Genomic DNA, 17064 nt, shown 5'->3' with positions numbered 1-17064 from the left:
AGAATATTCAGGTCGCTAACAAATGGTCGTCCACTGGATACTGATAAGGTAATTAGTGGTTAAAGTGTGGTTTGTGCAAGAGATTCTTGTGCTATCTGTTTCTGAAAAACTTAAATTATGTTTGCTATCTATGCTTAAGGTAGAATTGAACATCATTTCTATCCCCAGTATGAATCCAGAGAATAGTCTGTCTGATACTATAAGCTGAAATTAATTTATTTTATTTAATACTATTTTTGAATTTTTGATTTACCATATCATTTATACTCCGTATAATATATTCATCAGTTTGAAGATTAAAAATGGTGTAACTGCATTTTTTTGTACTTGTGCTTTTGGAAAGATGTGATGGCTATGAGATTTTTTGTCCCTTTTCCTTTCTTCATTTTGTTGTGTTTTTCATGGTGCTAAATAATTTTATTTTGTTGCCGTAAATTGTCTTTTCAAGTGTCCTGCAATTGTCCGTGAATTTCCTATCTTAAATAATGCCCACATGCAAGTGTGTGACCATTGCTCATTAAAGCAAAAACCTGTAAATTACCTATTTCAAGACCAGACGACCCCCCCCCCCCCCCCCCCCCCCCCTCTCTTCTTTTTTTTTTTCTCCTGTTGGTTTTGTTGTTATGTCAAGTAGGAATGCTAGGGAAGTCAAGAGTGAAACACAAGGACTCTGGGATATGTTGGTCTGTTTGGCAATTAAACTATCTGCCCAAGCTTAATTGCTTCAAGTGGAAAGTAAACTACTTTAGGATATGATTTTGGAATTATGGCTTAGCTGGGTGTGATTTAGGCAACTACTTTTTACCATATTGGTCTGACTGGACTTCATTTATTAGGTAAATACAAGATGAGGGATAAAGTTTAGTCCAGCTTTTTAATCAGCTTGTGCCAAGTGGTTAGATCTGGTTTGGTTGTTGGAGAGACAAAGACTGAAGTGTCTCTTGGATTTGATAGTTTCTGGGATTCATGTATAGAATTGAGGATTTGTCATTGACTGATTTTGTTGGTAGAAATGACTAGAGATCTTATGCCTCTGAGATAAATTGAAAGCTAGGCCAAGTTCAATTTAAAAAATTTTCTCATCACATGACAATAAATCTGGGCATAAAATATCGTTGCTTGATATCTGGGCTTGTCATTTTGATACATTTGCTTAGTTCTTACCTGTTTGTGCAGATTTCAGAACGAACCTTTGTGGATAAGAAGAATACACCACAGACTTTGTATAAGCTTTGGAAGGATAATTTCATACAAATGGAGGTACCTTAATTTTCATTGGATTATCATCTTGGTTGTCTTTCATATGTGAATGATTTTCGTCTGATTATTTTTCTATGCAGTTGTTCTAAATGAATATTTGATGATATGAAAGAAAAATATATTGTAGCTAAAGGACTTTGCTCTGGATCTTTGTGTTTGTTACCAACAAATGGTCTATAATATTCTACTGTTGCATTACTGAAGGCCTTTATTACTTACTTCACTATTGAGGGAAATCGCAGAAACAATCTTATAAAATCACTTTTTGTGAGACAATTTTTTTAAAAAAAGTGGCATCAAAACTATTATTATGATATTTGATTTATGCAAGAAGTTACCTAATGCCAGAATACGATCATCAACTTTATTATCCGGCATTGCCCATTGATTTTTTTCTTTTTTCTTTTTCCTTCTTCCTCCTTACATCCTTTTCATTTCCCTCCTCCCCATCACCTTACTGGTGAATTCAAGAAACAACCCATGCTCACAATCAATCACTTCCTCCCTGTCCGTATAATGATAAAAACTCCACAAGCATTACTTATTTTTCTGTTAATTTGTGTGCCATGAAAGTCTTCAGGTGAAAAGTCTAAATATTCTTATTCTTGAATTTGTTACAAAGATTAGCTTCTTATACTAGAAAAGTAACCAGTTTTAATATTGATCTCCTTGGTTAGATCTGGGACCCTTTTGGATGATCTTTTTTTGCCTACTAAAGACATTAATTGATGTTAATATTCCACATAATTAGATGTTGGTATACAATGTTCGTGTTACCTAATGCCAGTAGATGCATTTTTTTTCATTTCATATTCTAATGGTACAGCTCTGGGGCTGTGGTGTTCTAACCTCTTTTTTTATTGTTTAATTTTGGGTGTAATGACTTTTTCTGTGTGTTGATTTTATTTCCTATAAAGCAGCTTAATGCTCATCTGTAGGCTGTAAGTCATGTCTCAACATTTATTTTTGTAGAAAGTAACTACTGGAGGTCCAAGACAGACAGACTTCTTTTTGTGGAGTGTGAAGAAAGACAATCTTTGGCATCAAATTTTGGATGAGCTGTACCATGCTGCACTTAATCTATGTTTACGATATGCTCATGAAGTCGATCAAGAGCGAGAGGTAGTATAATGATTTTACTTAGCATTCTGTTGGGCTGTATAAGATGTGATGTTGTTTTATGTTCACTTCTCGTTCTTTGATTATTGCCCTACCAGTCTTGGCCCCTCTGTAGGACTAGATCCCCCCCCCCCCCCCCCCTCGTTCTACACGGTAATTTTAGCACCCCAAGCAACTCCTCAAAAATAATTGTTTTGGCTCAATTATTACTCACAGAAGGCCTTAATTCCTGCAGTAATGCACCTGGTTGATTGACTTATTTGAGTTTATTCCTAAGTAAAATTTTGTAAAGTCTTTCAAATAGTGTTACATGCCATATATCCATGTGCTCTTTGTTTTCGTGTTGCTTCTTACAAGATAGTCATGTCAGTGATGTCACTACTGAACAGATTTTTGTTTTTCATATCTTGATTTTGCTTTATCATTTTTTTTTTTTACTTTCTTTCAGATCCAAAACTTGAGCATAGAAAATCCCTCACAAGAGGTGAAGGAGAGGAGAAGGCGTCTACGAAATGTGAGGATTCTACTGGACTCGTCTTTAATGAAGCTAGATGATGCTGTTATGCTCTTTCACGACTTCCTGCTGTGAGCTGTCTTTCAAGGCTTATACTAGGCAACAACGGTGAAAATTGACCAGTTGTTAATCAACTTTTGCAACTTGAATTCGATTTGTAGTGCAAAAGGTAGTTTCTTCTTCATTTTCATTGTCCTTCCTCTCCCTTCACCCTTGATCTATAAAGATTCTCTTTCTTGAATGTATGCAATATGTTCTTCATTATAGCTATCTAGGTCTGTACTTAGAGTTCTCTAGTCTTTCATAAATTAATATAAATACATTACTTATATTATCAAGAATATATAAAGTGATATTAATGCGATAATTTTTAATCCATATGTCCTAATGTGTGTGCATCATTTCCAAATATAAGGGGGATTACTTATCATCTGGGTGAATGTTGTTGGTTTTGTTTCAATTTGTAATAGTAGATATTACGGAGTATGAGCAACTATTTACATTCCTATTAACATGATGTCGTTTTGTAAGAGCTTAACAATGAATCTGTGGCACGATTGAAACAATTGTACTTGAATATAAGTGTCTTTTTATTGATTTCTTTAGCCGTAAATATTTTCGATATTATCTTACCTTTCAAGGTTTTAAGAAGTGGCATGTGGTTGATTATTGGGGAAAAGGTAGTGAATTTCTAGGGTTAATAAAGTTCATAAAGCTTTTCCAAAAAAAAAAAAACCTTAATATAGCTACTCGTAATACAGAATACAGTATACATGACATGATGACAGTGATGACGCTTTATTTTTCGCCCGCAGTAATTTAGTTGGCTGAACTTTTATCCACAATGGGCTGAAAATGACGCAACAAGGCTTTCCAGGCCGAAAATGGCTCATTTTATCTTATTCCAACTTTTGAAACTAAAATTGAAAGTGATGGAGGTAGTATCTATTAGTTACCTATGAGATACCATATGCACACAAAGCGATGAGTCCAGTCAAATATTAGGGCCCGTTCAGTGTCACAATAATAGTTTTTTATATTTTTTATTTTTTATTTTTTTTTAATTTTTATATATATATATTTTTAATTTTTATTTATTTATTTATTTTTTATTTTTATAAAAAAAGTCATATAATATACGTCATGTTCTATTGAAATTATGATTATTAAAAAAAACTAACAATAGAAAAATAAAAACCAAGTAATCTAGTAACACGAACGAAGTAACCTTCATTAAATCTGGCTACAACGTATGGTCAACCACATATAATAGGTTGGTAAAAAATAAAAAATAATTTTTTTTTGGTGCAGTAAAAAATAATGAGAAAGCCCTGAAGATTTGTTTTATCTAATTTGTTGATTTTTGATTATGAAGATAAACAATTTGAGGTTTAACTTTATTTAAGAGGGAAAAAAAAAAATAGGGGTTTATTTACAAGTGGTATGGGTTGGTCCACGTTTCGAGTCTTGTGACTATATTAGATCACAAGCTAAGTAGTTCATATGAAGCCCTACACTAGATTTACCGTTTGCTCATCAATCTACCCAAAAATCAAAGACTTTTTTAAGAAACATAGGGTTATAGCCTTATAGAACATGTGCAATATTAGCAATAAAATGCAATATCAAGTTAAAACGCAAAAAGAAAAACTTTAATTTTATGAATCCTGTATACGAAGTAATTACTCCATAATACACACATACTTATAAGCTCGAATGTATCCAAATTCTCTAGAATTTTGTGAATACTATGTATATGAAATTATAACTTTACAATTAATTATGAGATAATGTTTGTTGTTTTAATATGATTAAAGAAATACTATGATGGTATTTAGTCCATTTCATTCAACTCATGCATTATACAATCGACTATTCCTTACTTTTTTGCAATTTGGAAGACCGACTTAGATAAGCATTATCTCTCTGTACTTTATATTATTATTATTTTTTGCCTATTAATGTAACTAGATTTCTTACAGATAAGTTGTGCAAATGAGCAAATATGTTAACCGATTGTACCTTTCATAATTGATTAAAATTGCCCTATCCAATTAGCTAGAAATTTTGACATTTTTACAACTACTCTCACACTTATTTTAGTAAAAATTCGACTGTAAATTACTTTCAAAAGTGCTAAGACTGCTAAGTGCTAACCCTTGACAAACAATATGTGTCCCTCTCTAAAAATAGTCATAAATTAAGAAATCTAGCTAGGGTACTAGAGGTCTAGAGTAGGTATAGATAGGATATAGATATACCACTAATCATATCACATATAATGTGTGAATGCTATACTAGCCGCTTTAGATAATTAGGATTATTGGCAATTACATAATTCGGCGTTTTTGTTTTTCTAAGCTACTTAAATCAAAGGAATTGGACCATATAATAATATAATATAATAATATAATTTTGAGCTTAGACTATCACTAATTTTTTTTCAAAATTTATTAATACAAACCTAATTTTAGCCCAAAGAAAGGGATGTTTCTTAGAGTCATTCATTGTTAAAAGTGGGAGAAAATTAAAGAGGATATTGCACACAAGAATACTGGATTCACAATATTGGGAAAATACAATTACTATGGTGTTTTTCATATATTCATCTCTTTTTGTTTGCCGGATGAGATTAACAATTATATTTAATGTCTAAAAAAGGTATTGTTAGTCACTTATTTCTTTATTAGTCTCTTTTTATATATCGGGTGGCCTGGAATTTGATAACATGAGTATCCCTATATTTTATATTTGAAAAATATTATTTTACTTCTTTTTGAAGATATATGGTTGGACCATATTAATTACATAGATGAGATTTAATAATGATTGTTGTCGAATTTGAACACTAGTATAATTTTGATTTTTAATTAAATGCTTCTACACCAATTGTAAAGTGATCTTCCCAAAATTATTGCATCAATTCAAAACATTTGTTATCCAATCTTATCAATTGTGTTTTGTGTATAACTGCTATTGCAACTTTCACACGGGAATTTATTTTTTTCAAAAAAAGCTACAAGGACAAGTGATAAGAATTGATTCCAAGATTACTTGGAACCATGTGGGAAGCTCTAACCAGGCCACTTGAGCTATCCCTCACTCTCACTTTTGCACGGGTTACTAGTATAAAAAAGTCTACGGAATTATTATATATGTATCATTATCTCTAGGAAATAGACTAGGTTTTGTTTTAATAAAGAAATATAATAATTCAACCTTTAAATCCAAAAGTTTATGTTTGCGCCATTTGTTTGTACCATATAGAATTTGTTCCACTTCAGATTTGATTCCTTTTAAGTCCTTAGATATGCATATCAATTAAAAGTTGGCATTGATTTTTATATTGTGTATTAATCATTGATGAAAAGATCGAGAGCGACCTACAAATCTACAATGTAATACAGTACAAGTAGTGCTAGTGAAATTCTGGCAAATTTACAATAATTCGGTGTTGCATGACTTTTAAGAATGGAATATTAAATTTACTATTTTTGAAGCTATCAGCTTTCTAGTTTCTATGAATTGAATAATGTTAGTCTCATATACTATTTTGGGCATTTCAAAATAATGTACCAATATTGCACATATTTCAAAATAATCTACCAATATTGCACATAATCTACCAATAATGTTAGTCCCATATACCTTAAATTATGCAATTATGACTTGTGCTTTCCTAATAAAAAATGAAAAAAGTTAAATAAGGTAAACTAATCATGAATTATGTTAAACTTTAATTAAGATTCCAAATATATTTTTTTTTTTTATTTTATGTGATTGATTCTATATGGTACTAACATTATGAAACGGAGGGAGTACTATGTAAACCTACATAGATTCCCAATCAAAGAAGAATAAAGTTTCACTTAAAACAAATCACATCAAATCCTTTTGGAATATTGGCAAAAGAATAGAGTAATGGTGGAAATTAAAATTATGATATGATCTCTCTGATTGATTAGTAGTAGTGTATATCAATGTCAGTAATTAAACAAATAAATGTTGTAATTAGTGTCAAAAAATCCTTAAACTATATAATCATTGGAGGTTTAAGTACTTGTCTAAATCTATAAATCTTTTACAGAGATATGTTACTAAGACTTTATTGTCTTTTGTTTAAAATCATTATTAAACAACAATATCATATAATTATTCACTCAATTACCCAATTTCAAAGTTTAATACCCCACTAATAAATTATCCTCCTAAAGTAATTGAAACACTATGAATTTCACATTTGTTAATAATTTTACCAAAAACAATATTTTGACCGTGCCATATAAAATAAGTTGATATTAAGAATACTTCGTACTGCATCTATCAAACAACTATTATTTACAACTAACTTTTACTTTGAATTACTTCGTTATAATAACTGAAATTAAATGGTTAAATAAAATTAAAGTAAGAGTTGAATAATAATGAAAATTTTAAATTGGGAGAAATATGAGTTTTGCACTCAAGCCAACAAAATACACTCAAGCCAACAAAATACAACCCTCGGTTTCCAACCAATTAAATTCAAGGGTGAGGGAGCTACTAACCCTAGTCAATAATAAAACCAAACGGCATTATAAGACCCTGAAATGTGTCACCTAGGGTCTCAAAACTTTTCGCCACCAGGTTCGATAACCTCAAAATTTTCTCAAAAATCGTAGATATTAGTCTTCAATTTTGGAATTTTTGCACTTTATTTGCCCGGAAATAAAAATTGTTGAAATGTTGACCATGGTCCCTAATATCCTCCAGGAGTCCAATTGGGTGGGTGGAACCATCCAATTCGCCTTAAAACGGACAATTTACTCATTTTTGTACTTGCATCGATTTCGTGAAATCAAGCCTACCACGGACATTTTTGACAACATATTAATGGTCATATATGGTTTCAAACGTCATTATATGACCCTAAGATTTATCCCCTATTATCTCAAGACTTTTCGCCACCGGACCTCGTAACATCAAAAGTTCTTCAAAAAACGTGAATAAAGCCTTCAATTTTGGAATTTTTTGACCTTTTTCCGTCAGGAAATAAAAATTGCCGAGATGTAACCATGGTCCCTAATACCCTCTGAGAGTCCATTTGGGTGGGTGGAACCATCCAATTTGCCTTAAAACGATCAATTTACCTGTTTTCGTACTTGCACCGATTTCGTGAACTCAAGCCTACCACAGACATTTTTGAAAACATATAATGATCATATATGCTTCCAAACTTCATTTTATGAACTTAAGACGTAACCCCTTGTATCTCAAAACTTTTCACCACCGAGCCCTGAAACATAAAAAATTCCTTAAAAAGCGTTGTTAATAGCCTTCAATTTTAGAATTTTTTTTACCTTTTTCCGCCCAAAAACAAAAAATGCTGAGATGTTGACCATGGTCCCTAATACCCTCCAGGAGTCCAATTAGGTGGGTGGAACCATCCAATTTGCCTTAAAATGGTCAATTTACCCGTTTTCGTACTTGCACCGATTTCGTGAACTCAAGCTTACCACGGACATTTTTGACAACATTTAAATGGTCATATATGGTTACAAACGTCATTATATGACCATAAGATGTATCCCCTAGGATCTCAAGGCTTTTCGCCACCGGGCCCCGTAGCATCAAAAATTCCTCAAAAAACGTAGATAATAGCCTTCAATTATGGAATTTTTAACCTTTTTTCGACCGAAAATAAAAATTTCCGAGATGTTAACCATGGTCCCTAATACCCTCCGGTAGTCCAATTGGGTGAATGGAACCATCCAATTTGCCTTAAAACAGTCCATTTACCCGTTTTCATATACTTGCACCGATTTCGTGAACTCAAGCCTATCACGGACATTTTTGACAACATATAATGGTCATATATGGTTCCAAACGTCATTGTATATACCTAAGATGTATCCCCTAGGATCTCAAGGTTTTTCGCCACTGGGCCCCGTAACATAAAAAATTCCCCAAAAAGCGTGGATAATAGCCTTCGATTTTGGAATTTTATGACCTTTTTCCGCCAGGAAACAAAAATTGCCGAAATGTTAGCCATGGCCTCTAATACCTTTAGGGAGTCCAATTGGGTGGGTGGGACCATCCAATTTGCCTTAAAACGATCAATTTACCCGCTTTCGTACTCGCACCGATTTCGTAAACTCAAGCATACCACATACATTTTTGACAACATATAATGGTCATATATGATTCCAAGCCTCATTATATGACCCTAAGATGTATCCCCTAGGATCTCAAGACTTTTCGCCACTGTGCCCGTGATATCAAAAATTTATTAAAAACGTGGATAATAGCCTTTAATTTAGGAGTTTTTTAACCTTTTTTCGCCCGGAAATATAAATTGCCGAGATGTTAACCATGGATCCTAATACCCTCCAGGGCCCAATTGGGTGAGTGGAACCATCCAATTTGCCTTAAAATGGTCAATTTACCCGTTTTCGTATTGACACCGATTTTGTGAACTCAAGCGTACCACAGACATTTTTGACAACATATAATGGTCATATATGGTTCCAAACCTCATTATATGATCCTAAGATGTATCCCCTAGGATCTCAAGACTTTTTGCCACCATGCCTCGTAACATCAAAAATTTCTCAAAAAACGTGGATAATAGCCTTCAATTTTTGAATTTTTTGACCCTTTTCAACCCGGAAACAAAAATTGCTGAGATGTTAACCATGGTCCCTAATACCCTCCAGGGCCCAATTGGATAGGTGGAACCATCCAATTTGCCTTAAAAAGGTCAATTTACCCGTTTTCGTACTTGCACCGATTTCGTGAACTCAAGCCTACCACATACATTTTTGACAACATATAATGGTCAGATATGGTTCCAAACGTTATTATATGACCTTAAGACGTATCCCCCTAGGATCTCAAGACTTTTTGCAACCGACCCCTGTATCATCAAAAATTCTTGAAAAAGCGTGGATAATATAGCCTTCAATTTTGGACATATAGATATGATAAATAACTGGCTCAGGTCAATCCCGATTAATTCACCTTATTTTTATTTGTTTTAAGAAATTTACAGTACATGGTGTGGCCTAAAAAGGGGACTATTGGATTAAAATCGTTAAGGTATGTAGTTTTTTCAACAAAAAAAAAATATTTCTATAAAATCCACTTTTTCACTAAGATTGTTTCATAAAAGGCCAGTAAAAAATTACAAAATATATACTCGTACCTTTTACACTTTTAGTATGTGGAGTTCTTGTGTTGTTATTATCAAGCTCAATATGAATAGGACATCCATTAAAAATAAATAAGGCAATTTAGATAGAGAAAGTACTAATACGTATCAAATCACTTTTAAGTACAAGTATATTTTAATGTTTGTGCATTATATATGTGAAATCAATCTTAAAATTCCAAAGAAGCATGAACCAATGAATGAATGATAATATTGGGCTTACTTTAGCCGCCAAATTCATTCACCATCCCTAAAAAAAATAAAAATTAAAAAAAAAAAAAAAAAACAAAAAAAACTAACTAATGAGCTTTATGAGCTGCCGTCCTAATGTCCTATGCAGTTTGCCCAGTTTACTGGAGGCAATTCAACAACTCTATCAAATACTAACAAATTAATTATGGTAATATTGGTCCATCTCTTGACTTACTTAGGTTTTAACTTCAAGGATTTCACCAAAGTTTGAACCGTTATTGAGTTTAGACCTTCAAAAATAAGCCAGATTTTGTATTCTAACACTTCAAAAAAAAAAAAAAATTATTTGAATTGAAGAAACTTTTTTGAATACTTTATACCTAGCTACCTTAGCAAATTATTATGTAGGATTGTTTGAAAATGAGCTTTGTTTAATATGTGTGCGTGGATCTTTATAATTCATTAGCTCAAAGTTCCTTAGTGTCTTTTTCATAAGGTTTGAAATAGACGCGTTCTTTGAAATCATGATGATAGCAATTGTTATCAAGTTACTTTGTAAAACAGTACAGAGTCGAATTTTAATTAACTAAACATGGACTACATGATATTTTTGTAAAACATTTATGCTGTGTTTTAACACACATCATAAGCTTAAGTTAACACATAGACTTTTAATATAAGGTGTGTTCTGTTCACCTGAATTTCACTTACTAGAACTTATGAGACTTTATTAAAACTTTTTTTTAGTTGTAATTTTTGCATTGGTTACCCTTATCATAACTTATTTTATTGAACTAAATAGCTAAACTTATCCGAATTTAACTTAATTTATCTTAACTTATTAAACCTGAAATAAGTGAAATTAAGGTGAACAGGACACGCCCTTATTTTTGACTTGATTTAAGATCACTAATACTTGTTGTAAATAAAAATAAGATTTTGCTATATATATTTATATCTTGTATAAACATTTGTTTATTAATAAAATGTAAAAACCAATACGCATATTATATTTAGGGCTTGTTTATATTTACTTAATTTCAGTTCAGTTCAGCTCCAATTAGTTCAGTTCAGCTCCAATCAGTTCAGTTCAGTTCAGCTCTTAATTTCCCTCTCTCATAAAATATTCATTTCAGTTCAGTTCAGATCAGTTCAGCTCCAATCAGTTCAGTTCAGTTCAGTTCAGTTCAGTTCAGCTTAGTTCAGTAAATATAAACAGACCCTAGTATGGTAGCAGTGTAGCACATATATAGATCTAGATTTAGGTCAAATACTTTTGAGATGAACCTTTTATTCTCTGAGATAGATTTTTTATATTTTCTTTCTTCGTAAGTCTCCAAGCTAGATTTCATCAAACTGTCATAAAAGATGATAACATCGACAATATATATTAAATGGCTAAATGCTAGCAAGAATGGCACATTGTCATCAATGTTGAATTTCAACACTACTCCACGTTGTCTAACATATAATAATTCTACACATCAGGATTTAGGAACATAGTTTGTCTTCTGATTATACTCCTATCATCAATTGGAGTAGTTCGTTTGCGTTATAATTCATTTCCCTTTGGTGAATTATTATGAAGTAATTAATTTGGTTCACAGATGGAAAATAACTGTGCAAGATTACACAACAACAAAAGTTCATTTATTGAATACAATCCAATTATGAACCATAAGGAAATATAATCCTCGTGGCTACAAAAAATCATCAAAGTAGGCCAAACCGATTCTTTAAAAATACTATTCATTTAAGCGAAATGTATGAGACATATGTAGATCTCTATTTAGAAACCATACTTTTGATGCTGGATTCTTTTTGTAGAAGTCGTATTGCATTTGATTAATGATTTAATTTTACTATTAATAAGAAAAAGTGTATGTATGTGGCCTAACATATATAAAAACCCGAAATTTATAAACATGTCGAAATCATGTATCAACTTGTTTGAGCTTTTTTGTATCATCCTAAGAAAAAACCATAATATTGTTCAAAGGATGTATGCATGGTACCATTGCCTCCCTTGTTTGTTCAATCATCCAATTCTAGTGGAGTTTATTTATCCACGAGACACACAATAAACAAACGTAAAGATTAATAGAATATAGCTAACTTATTATATTAGACACAAATTATAACAGCTAGCAAGTACAAAGCTTAAATAATTTCCACTTATTTGAGTTAAGCATCTATCTTAATCACCGGCCATTTGAATTTTAATTTGAAATGTGATGCTCTGAATTTCGTCTTATATTAATAAAAAGTTGAAGAAGCAAAAGGCTAAGTTTCTGGTAATTCTCCAAAAATTACATTTTTGATAGCTAGCTAAGCTAGATCTTCCGACCTATATATTCAGTGAATAATAACATAAAAGATTTTACAAAAAATATGTATGTAATTGTACAAGTATATGATGATTATATAATTGATAAGCATGCTTTAGTTGTTGATATGATGACTGATTAGTACAGTTTATACTTTATATTTAGTTGGATTTAATTACGTGTATGCATAAATTTTGTTCTAAGAAGTTTCTATTCAACGATACTAATGTGGGTCTATACTAGGTTTATTAGGTGATAGTGATAACGATAGTCATGTATGTTTCACAAATCCTAACATATAGGACTCTTAGAACACTTTAGTGGCTGAATTAGGACGGAGTACTTTGTATCTTAATATTTGTAACACTTTGATATGATTTTTACAATAATTTATAGTATAGAGTCATATATCTTCAACTAAAATTAATTGTTACAAACGATTTGTTACAATCTAGATTCGTTTAAAAACTAAGATTTAAATAGATTCATATTAAGATGGTCAACACAATAATTTTATTTTTTAAAAGAACATAATTTTATATGTATAGCATTGTAGAACTCTATTGATAAAAAAAAAAAAAAAAAAAAAAAAAATTACTTTCACAAATTACTTAATACTAACGTAAACAGAACACCTATGTTATGAACCCTCGAAACCTAAATTCTAGATCCTATAAAATTAATTTAGATCCATCAATCAAATCCAAATCGAATTTAGCACCCATTAATATACCCACATTTACAACCCTAAAAGCATTGCGAGCATTAAAAACATTTGATAAAATGATTTCAAATTTAGAATGCATGAAAAATGTGTCAATCAATATTATTATTAAATTTAATTTATTATTAATATATCCATTTTTAGGTTTTTACATGCATATTTGATGCAAATATTATAACGTCGGTAATTTTCAAGTTTAATAAATACTATACTTCACCCTCATTATACCTCTTTAACTTCCGTCTCGCCAATTATTGTACGCACACTATTAATTTTGACTAACTTAAGCTCATCAAACTCTTTCCCAACAAATATCTTCCCGAGATGTTCATGTTAATTACTCCCTCAGTCTCTTTATTTATTAAAGTCCCCTTTCTAACATTTATTACTCACATAATAAAGAGAAAGGGAACTCGAATAAAGAGACAGAGGGAGTACAAAATAAGAAGATACGAGGAGGGCCCCACCCTATCACAGAAATAAGGGGATGAGGATTCGAACCCCCAACACTAGGGGGGAGGGGGGAGATAGAGGGACTAACCATCCTTCTATCTCCTAGTTCCTCGTATGATATTTGCCTTTAATATCATTTTGACATTTTTATCGTCAAATAATATGTTTTCCTCTTAATTATTGGACCGTCATATACTACTCACCTTTAACTCAATATTAGTATGATATTTTCCAATTTGAGCTTTTAATTAAACCAAATTAGGGCCTGTTCACATTTACTGAATTGAGCCGAACTTAACTGAACTGAAATGATTGAAGCTGAACTGAACTGAAATGAGCTGAAATGAATATTTTATGACAGAGGGAAATTAAGAGCTGAATTGAACTGCATTGATTGGAGCTGAATTGAATTGAAATGAACTGAAATGAAATGAAATGAAATTAAGTTGAAATGAACAGGCCCTTACTATTATACTTCTGACGTATTAAATAGTAATCACTAGACGAAATAAACCTATTAATATTTTTATTGGATAAGAATACAATAATTATTTTTTAGAAAGGCGGAACGAGTAGTAAAACTCTAGAATGAATCATAGGTAGTTCCATAAATAAGGAATGGAAGTTCATTGTAAAGAATTCCATGATAATGACATCCAAAACGGCATTTCATGACATCCAAAACGGCATATCACTGTTCACTATTTACTACACTCTATACCTACGTCTAAAACGCGCACCTGTAAATTTGAGGGTCAAACACTCAAAATCCATATTGATATTACCCTTTTTTTTTTTATCCGTTTTTTCTTTAGTGAATTATGCATGCATGTCATGGCTTCTTTGATGGGAGATGAGTGGAAGACCTAGGTCATCCAATAAGGCCTTTTCCCTCTCTCCTTTTTTAGCTCTCAAATCTAATTATTTTTCCCCAATTGTAGAGGCTCAAGTTTAATGATACCTCCTTCTCAAAATTAAATATAATTTAAATAATTAATTGTACTCATCTAGCTTCATGCCAACCACACACATATATATGTCTATTATGTGGTTATTAGAAACATTTTGTTTATAGGAGTACACTAACTTTTAAATGTGGCTGGTCACACCACTATTAGATTGCTCGTGTCGTTTAATGTAATAGGGGTTATTCGATTAGTGTCATATTATAAGCAGAGATTAATTGATTAGTAAAATATATAGGAATTATTCTGTCAGTGTTGTACGTAGGAGTTCTTTAGTTATATAAGGGCTACTCAATAAATATAATAAAGGGTTACTATATCAGTGTTAGAGGGGGTTACTTCGTTTTTGACAAGCGTTCATATGATGTGACCAGCCACACAGAAAACACGTTGATGAGAATGACTTTTATTTATTAATATGAGTAATATCATGTATTCATTCGACTAATCCCCAGCTTTTTTACTAGTAAAAGAATAATATTATTTGTTTATGAAAATATATGACCCCATTTTAATGGATCAATCCTTATCCGCATTAAGGTAACCCTTTTGATCATCGTCATAAGTTATATTACTCAATTAATTACCTTGATTTTAGAATGGTCACACCATCAACTAATAGTGTAGTTAATCAGATTTAAACTTGTGATAGAATTATATCATGAATTCAAAATTATGGTATATACTCAAATTGTATGTAGTAACTTTACATATCGAATAATAATCATCTTTATATATAAAACTTAAATTTCTTTGGAGTAATGTTATAGAATGATGGATTTCTAGGCCGGGATCATGAAGTACCTACTTGTAGGGTTCATGACTAAGGTATATCTGGTTTAACATTTATAACATCCACGAAGTTGATCGACAAAGAATCAGCATAGCTTTTCACTTGGTTAACTATAGCATTCTTATTTCTTAATTCTTTTCTAATATATATGAATTACTGAAATTCTGTGGTAGTCATTCTTAAACTGACTACCATTATACTAATTTTATATTGATTGATTTTTGATTTATTTTTTATGTCAAAATTAAATATGTACTCCGTATTTTTTTTATGTTGGTCAAAATTTTCATAAGTAATTTATGATTTTTTTTAATTTTAGCAATAAAACTAAATTTCGTAAATTAATTATTAAAATAATAAATAAAATTCAAAAATTATTTCAAAATTAATAAATGAATTTCAAAAATTAGATAAATGATTTATAATTAATTTTGACATTAAAAATAAATCAAAATCAGCTTATAAAAAATTAATATAATATAGTCATTTTAAGGATGACTACCATAGAATTACTCCTGGTCTCCGTTCTATAACAATTAACACATTCAGACTTGACAAGTTTGCCAATGCACTAATTTGACTGTAAATATGAATAATTAAACATTATTAAAAATTAGAAAAACTGATAATTTGAATTTTTTTTTTGAACAGTGATATTTTGAGGGTAAACGCAGTTTTAGGAGATGATTATTGATTAGTGAGGGTAAACGAGCGATTTTATCAATATAATTTTTACACAAAGATTAGAATAGGGTTAAATATCATTAGTAAAAATTATAATGAATAATTTATCCGTTTACATTACATAAACCCGACCTCAAAACACGTGCCACAAGGCTGTGTTGCAAGTAAAAAAAATGGAGGAAGTATTTGACAGCATATTACATGATACATTTTTTTTAAAGCTTATATAATTTAAAAAAAATAAAAACATAAATACTATATGAGTTTATTTTTTAGAAATAAAAACAAAAAGAATAGAGTTTCTTTGTAGTATTTAATTAAATTGTGTGGATCGGAATAAAAATGGGTTACTTGTATATTATTCATTATATTTTGACTTGCGTAGACCAATTTATATTGAATACTCGTACTATACATCATACAAAACAAGAAGTATATATACATGTCAAACAAAAGGAGTCAAAATAGTGTACGTCAAAAGTTATGATTGGAAGAGATAGACGGACCATACACCATATAAAAGATCGATGGTGACCCATTGGAATGGGAGGTGCCGAAGGGGGGTTTAGCCAAGCCAACGTACTAATAATCTCCTACTCGTACTAAAACACATACTTTTAAAGGTTTTGGGAGGTTAAGACGGTGGCAAAAAATCATTCCTTTAATTTTGAAATGGATGGATCAGTGGCGTATCCAGGATTTCCAAATAGTGGGTTCGGAATCAGAAAAAAAAAGGAACGCGAATACATTAATTAAATATTCAGTACATTAGTTCAAATTTCGGATTACAAATGGATTACACTTAGAAAAATGAAAAAAAAAATAATAAATTAAAAAAAAAAAC

General features: G+C 31.1%; 1 protein-coding gene across 1 annotated transcript in view; it reads left to right on the top strand.

Annotated features, from left to right (window-relative positions):
• Window positions 1-3439, top strand: part of LOC145607555 (uncharacterized) — a 6873-nt gene extending 3434 nt beyond the window's left edge. Inside the window, exons 6-9 of the mRNA XM_081663172.1 lie at window positions 3-48; window positions 1177-1260; window positions 2233-2382; window positions 2828-3439. Of these exons, the coding sequence (XP_081519298.1) occupies window positions 3-48; window positions 1177-1260; window positions 2233-2382; window positions 2828-2968 (421 nt within the window). The 3' untranslated portion in view covers window positions 2969-3439. The remainder of the gene's footprint in view (window positions 1-2; window positions 49-1176; window positions 1261-2232; window positions 2383-2827) is intronic.
• The last annotated feature ends 13625 nt before the right edge of the window (window positions 3440-17064 follow it).

Source organism: Chenopodium album, chromosome 23, assembly GCF_948465745.1.
Source record: "Chenopodium album chromosome 23, dcCheAlbu1.1, whole genome shotgun sequence".
Taxonomy (NCBI): Eukaryota; Viridiplantae; Streptophyta; class Magnoliopsida; order Caryophyllales; family Amaranthaceae; genus Chenopodium; species Chenopodium album.
The sequence above is the reverse complement of the archived record's forward strand: the minus strand, read 5'-3'. Positions and strand labels throughout refer to the sequence as shown.